General features: G+C 35.4%; 1 protein-coding gene across 7 annotated transcripts in view; it reads right to left on the bottom strand.

Moving 5' to 3' along the window:
- Positions 1-7,181, bottom strand: part of LOC106458829 (calpain-B-like) — a 78,682-nt gene that overhangs the window by 48,127 nt on the left and 23,374 nt on the right. The window contains exon 1 of one of the 7 annotated variants that reach the window (XM_013918382.2): positions 5,742-6,052. The exons of the other annotated variants lie outside the window; for them this stretch is intronic. Coding sequence (XP_013773836.1) covers positions 5,742-5,774 — 33 coding nt within the window. The 5' untranslated portion in view covers positions 5,775-6,052. Of the gene's footprint in view, positions 1-5,741; positions 6,053-7,181 lie in introns of those variants that run through there. 7 annotated transcript variants of the gene reach the window in all.

The following is a 7,181-nucleotide window of genomic DNA, read 5'->3' as shown; positions in this document are numbered from 1 at the left end:
CATTGAAATTTCTCACCAAGTGAACAAAAAATAGTGTAAACTTTCTTTGCTCTTGTGGTATACTAATACTTGTTCTTTTGAATGTATTGGGATGGATGTTTTCTCTTTCGATACCTCATAGTTCTCACTGTCGTATCCATCTCGTATATGATATTGTCACATATTCTTTGGAATGTATCAGGACGTATAGAGACCCAGAGATATTTCCTCGCCGTTTTCTCTTTTGAGTCTATAAAGTTCTTACTGTCTGATATGATATGTTCTATATCATATCCTTGAAGGCAGTTTTAACAAGTATCAGCTTCAAGATTATTAAGAGTTTGAGCTTTGTTTTAGCTCGGAATCCTCATCATTAGCGACTGCCAACGAAATTTTTGTCAGTTCATAAGTGAATAACTCCTTACGATCAACGTTTCTGTCATTTGAAATGGCTACCAACCTAGCTTATAGTTCTAGATTTGAGATTGATGTTGTAACCCTCTTTTTTCCTTTCACAGCTCGAGGTACCATGGTAGCAAATGTCTGCAATTTTAGTCTCTTGGCTGATTTTGTCTCTCGGAGACATCTATTACGTTGACTCTTGTTTCTACATAATTCTTTAAAGCATTTACTCCGACATCCTTAACCATAAGAAAGCCCTTAGTAGCTCCACTTTAATTAAAAAATAATCGTATCTTTGGTTACTATGCAAACTCACGTTTTTTGAAAATTCACTAAATTTTTTGTGTTGAGCTTTGGAAAATTATATCACATTCATATATAGTAAGAACTAGATGTATTCCGTCGGTCCCCGAAAGTGTTCTGTTTCAAAAGTAAAAAAATCAAAATTAAGAATATTTTCATTACTTGCTTTTGAAGTTCATATGTCATGTTGTGTTGTAGACTACAGAGTGCATAATTATTCTCATGATTCTTGGCATGCGCACGTTTTACTGATGTCATAACAGTACAAATTGCAATGCCAAGCGTCCTTTATGTGATGTCATTTTAGTATCTATTGACTGACTGACAGACAGCATAGTGGTGCGAGTGGTTAAAACCGGTGACCCATCCAGACAGTTTTCGGCCTCCTTTCGGGGAAGTCATCCCTTGGTAGACAAGAAAGAAAAATCGTTTAGCCATATCCACGAAACGTGTAAGGAAATTATACCAGACTCCTGTAAACTTCAACTTGGGGCATGATGGTGGGTAAAATAAAATACGTGGCCTAACTAACTAATGAATGAATACTGGCTGCAAAATTATTATCAATGCTATGAGTGTAGCTACCAGTTTGGCCGCCGATTTTGATTTCATTCGTTTAAGTCGCTCACTCAATCTATTTTTCGCCGTCACCTTTTTTTTTCATACCTAAGGCGGTTTTGATTAGCTGTTGTGACTTTTTGTCAATACACACCAACAAACCATAGCAAGTAAGAAAGTGACAGTCAGTAGTAACCAACATTAACTTTAGGCTCGCAACACTATTATTCGGAACAGACATATACTTTACAGAACCAACCAGAGTCTCTAAAATATATTTTGGTAGTTTTTCCTCTCTAAATGACAAGAAATTTAAAACAGTCCACTTTCAGTTTCAGATGAAACTGTGGTAAAAAATGCAGGCCGATAGTTCACACGAGCTATTTTTGTTGAATAACTTTCGAAATGTGGCTTATATTGAGACCAAATTTGACATCTCATTGTACGTATAAATATCTATCAGTGTACCAAATTTGAAGCAAATCCATCAAAGTTATGTATGTTTTTTATCAAATAAATTGTCGGTGCGAAAGAAAAAAGAATAGGAATATATTCAATCAAAATTGGAGATTTTATATCTCGTGCGGTTCTTAATGGATTGTCTTGAAATTTGGTATGTGAAGTAAGGGTCTAGTAGAGCATAGCCACCGAAATACAGGATAGTTTGGATTACCACAGTCTGAGATATAGAAAATGGAAAATTGCTAAACTATCACTCCTGTTAATAACACACAATTTGTCGTAAGGGTTGTTCTGGTCGCACGACACACTACTGTGTGTCTTGATTGTAGAATTCTCTCCCATAGAGCCTTTAGTGCCCCTGCAATTCATAATTAAAAAGGGCTGGATTTTTTTTTGGGGGGGGGCATAAAATTGCTGACAATTTTCATAGAGTTCAGATAAAAGTATGATTAATTCATTACATTTATACAACCTTACGAAAATCGTATTAGTATGATAGCATGCACAGCACTGCTTATCAGTAGAATTCTTTTATTATGGTAACGTTTGAGACATAGCCTTCCTAAGTTTCAATCAATTGTAACTGATTGGTTGACACTGCAACGTGGTGAAAATATGTTACAAAACGTGACTTTCCGGGTTTTTCACTGTTTACCGTTCTGTGTTTATATCTAACCAAAATTTCTTTGAGTGATAAAACATATCATTTGGTAACTTAAAAAACAGTCTAATTTGTAAGCCAGTTTCTTTCTGCTAATAAGGTAACTTATAAGAACAAAAAGTCATGTGATTTTGTTATTTAACGGGTTTTATGTTCCTAATATATGAAGATTATTAATAGAAGTACTGGAGAAACTTATAACCCGAGAAGGTGGCATCTGGCGTACGGGTTCTTAACTAGTGAATATATAATCAGTATTCGACCTTTTTAAATTTAATTTTATCATTTTGTTTATACAGGACTGAGATATTTATTTTCTCTATAAAGTTTTATTGCTTTCATACCACGTTTCACGGCAATGCAAGAGATTGTGTGAGTATATGCAACTGATGTTTGAGTACATTCAGTGTAAAACACTTGCTAATTCTATACAAATAATACACAATACTGTCTAAAGAAACTAAGTATATTCCAAATATCTAAATCTCTAGATGTCATTCCTGACTTATGACGTCTCGTCATGTTGCCTGTACAATAGAACTTGGTCTGGATTGGCAAAGAAATGCAAAACATACGAATTCTTATAAGAAATATTTCTGTTTTCTTTTATTAACTTTGTATTCTTCACAACCACATACGAAATTGAAATATTTCGATTTATTTAACACAAATAATCTTTAGACTAATAAACTTGTGATAATATAAGCTAAAACATCTCAGGCAACCCGCAATACTTAGTTGAAGCTGCCAGAGAGGGAGAGAGAGACAACTAAACGAACTGAATTGAATACACAACTTTCACTCGTTCCAGCTGGACCGGACATAACTACAAATCTAAATAATGCTTTGGAAATTTCTCAGAGGTCTTAATAACGTCTTAAAAATTCGAATACATACTCTGAAATAATGATAATTGAATATTACTAGTGTTCAAAATGTTTGAGCATAGGTACTGACAAATAACCAGCAGACTAAAGACACAGCCTTGTCTGTGAGGTGTGTCCGGCACTAACATTGTAAGGAAATGACCATGTAAAATGTAAGCAATCACGAAGAAGAAATTAATAATAAAACAAACAGGCACATGTGTTTTAGAAGGTGTATAGAAAGTCACTAAATGACAAATATTTTACGAACTTTAGATTTTGCCAGCTTGAAGAACGATTACTAGCTTTTTATATTCTGCCTTTAAATCGACCAATAAAATCAAAAAGATCCAAGGTTCGAGGAAGTGATAAGCCACTGAACTCTCTCTTCACTCTGAACTATGGGCGTGCTTTGAAAGTGACAGTCAACCTGTACTAGTTTAAGAGTAGTTATGCGGGTGCTGTTGATTGGTTGCCCTCCTACTGGTTAGAAGTTACAAATTAGAGATAGTTATGCCTAAGCCGTAAGGTCTCTGACCTAGCCGTTTAGTCCTTGTGTCATATGAGGTGCCGTTCAGGTTGAAAATATAAAACTGGTTTTTTGATCACAGTAACTATAAAAAAATTCTTTATCTGTTGGAAAAGAATTAATAAAGTAATTTCCACACGAAAATGTACTGAAGTAGAAATTACAGAGTTTCGTTTGTAGTTAAACACAAAGCTACACAATAGGCTATCTGTCCTCTTCTCACCACGGGTATCGAATCCCGGTTTCTAGCGTTGTAACTCCGCAGAAACTAAAGAGAAACTGAATAGTAACAATAATTCTATCGGCGCCATTTAGCAGAAACTGGTTAAGAAGTAAAAAATAAATTAATTCGTTATATTTGTGTCCTTTCCAGGTAGAAAAGAAACGAATCTTTCATCTAAAAATAAAGAAAATTTCAGATTCACCCAGTTCTAGTTATAAAACCATGAATATTTTTACATTGTTAAGATAATAATAAACACCCTTCTAGTCGTTTTAAGGAACACATGACTCAGATTTGCCTGTAATTAATCACCCATTTTAGATAAGAAAAATATATATCATTGACACGTAAGTGAATCAACGTCGATACCGCAACATACAGGTTGCGGTTGTATTCAGAAGACAATTGTTTCTTTTGAAAAACAAGTTTTTCCTAGAGAGTTGTGACTAGAACTGTTGTTCCTGATGGTTTCGATTCCATCGTAGTTTTTAATAATATATGTATATATATTAAAAGTTGTGGTTACAACGAGATAAGTACAACTTTTCTTCAAGAATATTTCGATTGCATTAAAAGCTTCGAGAGGGTTTCATTTATAGCTAAGGTTATAGATTTTTAAATTATAATAATACTTTTTTACTTTGGTAACCTTATTATTTCTGTTACTTTGTTTTGGAATTTTCAAATAAAACTACAGAAAACTATTTGCGCATAGCCATTGCCACTTTTGAAGAGATAGTCTAGAAAGAAGACAGTCACCGACAAATCTGATCAAATAGTGGGATTTGATGGATATGAACCGTGAATACTAGAATTCATAGTCCTGGCACACCATTCCACTCTTGACCCTTTTAAAGTTCTACACGAATTTTGAAGGTACTGGGGAAATCTACTTTTCCTAGAGTTTCAACAGGTACACAACTCTTTTAGGCTGTTAGTTTGAGTTGCAGCTTATCGATTAAAACACATATCTTGAGTTCACCCCAAGCTTCCTCGTTTCAGTTTTGATTATAAGGGAGATTTTTACACGTTACCATGTGCAACACGGGTCTTTGACAACGATACACACAAACTTATCAAGAGCTTCGATTACAAATAACATCTTTGTCTTGAGTATTCCTGACACATACACACAGGGATGATAGAAGTAACATGTTTGTCGTGAGGATTCTTAGCGCACACACATACACACACGGGTAACACAAGTAGCATGTGTGTCTTGACGATTCCTTACACATACCGTGTACATGAGTGACAGAAAATGATTTCTTAGCTATTAAACTATTTTGGTTTTGACTTGTTTGTCGTTATGCGCAAGGCTACACAATGGGTTATCTGCGATGTGGTCACAGCAGGTATCGAAACCAGATTTTTAGCGTTATAAGCCCTCATACTTATCGTTGAGCCACGAGGGACTATAGATTTTCGAAATGGTTCAGTTATAATGACGATTTTCCAGAAAATTATCGACGCTCGCACGTCATTTCTTTACTTAGAAAAACTGTGACATTTTCGGACAAACAATGGGGGCGATCTAAAATGTCTAGAAACGACTATAGCATATTATTTGGTTACCTAATAAAACGTTTACAAAAAACTGTGTATCATCGATTATATTAATTTGCTACAAATCACTGCTTCACTATAGCTAATGAAATCCTTCATAACATATTTTCCTCACTCATTCACTACAATTACACAAATTATAGAATAAATACATAATGCATTGCCAGTTCTCTAATGCTAGTGAAGACTGACCTTAAAGACCAATTGATTGCAGTGCTGAACCATGTTGATCACGAGCCACGTGTCATGCGTTTCTTTCTGTGGACTTCTTGGAATCTTAAATCTTAGCGGATACAACCCGCTTCCTAAACAACAGAGATGGGGGCAGTTAAGATCACGTGCTCACGAGTGATAGGCATACACAAGACTCAGTGTCTCGCTTTACGTTTTTCTTCACGTAAGCATGGACTACATCGAGAAATGAAAAAAAAGAAAAAAGAGAGAGGTAGGGGTGAGGCAGAAGAGAAACCATACTTAGACTCATTCAGTGCGGCGTTATGGCCTTGTTCTTTAGCGGAAAACGTAGTGCTACATATAGTGCTTCAAAAGTCCAAACTTCAAGTTCTGTTGTTTTTTCTTACTTCTCATCATCAAATGGTAGTGGAGGAAGTAATGCACATTTCCCGCCTCACTTTGTTTTATGGAATTATCTCAAACGCTTTCATGAATGGCTTTCTAATTTAACTCCCGCACAACGACACAGACGATTTCTTGAATTATCATCTACGAGGAATTTATTTTCTTCTCTGCGACACTATTTAAATTAACATTAAAACTGGTATATGGTGATCTACGTAAAATGATCCTTATTCCTTTGGATAAAACTCTTGCTGCAAAACTTTGAAAGAGACTAGTGACATGATATGTGACAATACGTTTTTCAGTGGAATATTTTAGGCATAAGAACACATTTTTTTCTGGATATGAAAAGTTTGTGTTTGTTTGTTTTTGAATTTCGCGCAAAGCTACACGAGGGCTATCTGCGCTAGCCGTCCCTAATTTAGCAGTGTAAGACTAGAGGGAAGGCAGCTAGTCATCACCACCCACCGCCAATTCTTGGGCTACTCTTTTACCAACGAATAGTGTGATTGACCATCACATTATAACGCCCCCATGGCTGAAAGGGCGAGCATGTTTGGTGTGACGGGGATTCGAACCCGCGACTCTCGGATTGCGAGTCGAGCGCCCAAAGAGTTTTGTGAAAACGACTAAACAAATATTGGTATCATCAACATCGACGGAGATAATTCTAAACGTATTCCACTTATATATATATATTATTTTTTCATAAAATAAAAACCTAATAACCTCTACGTTAAGCAGCTAATGTAAAAAGACGTTAGACCCAAATACATGTGGAAATAGATAATTTACAAAACTGGCCAAGCGAATATTAGTTTATTTATTTAAAAAACTATAAATTCAATGAGTTATACGAACCTAGTTATTTATAAATGTCTAGATTATATAGATTTTTTTGAAAATACTTAAAAAAATGAATCGCACATTATAGAAACGTTTTGAACATGATAAAACAGTGGTGCGTAACTGCCGATGCCAAACGTGGCTTCACAGGTAACACTTTTGTATTTGGTACGCGACAAATAGGGGAGACCGGGGCTAGTTGTTACG

Source organism: Limulus polyphemus, unplaced genomic scaffold (genome assembly GCF_000517525.1).
Source record: "Limulus polyphemus unplaced genomic scaffold, Limulus_polyphemus-2.1.2 Scaffold520, whole genome shotgun sequence".
Classification (NCBI taxonomy): domain Eukaryota; kingdom Metazoa; phylum Arthropoda; class Merostomata; order Xiphosura; family Limulidae; genus Limulus; species Limulus polyphemus.
This window is presented reverse-complemented; position numbering and strand designations above follow the sequence as displayed.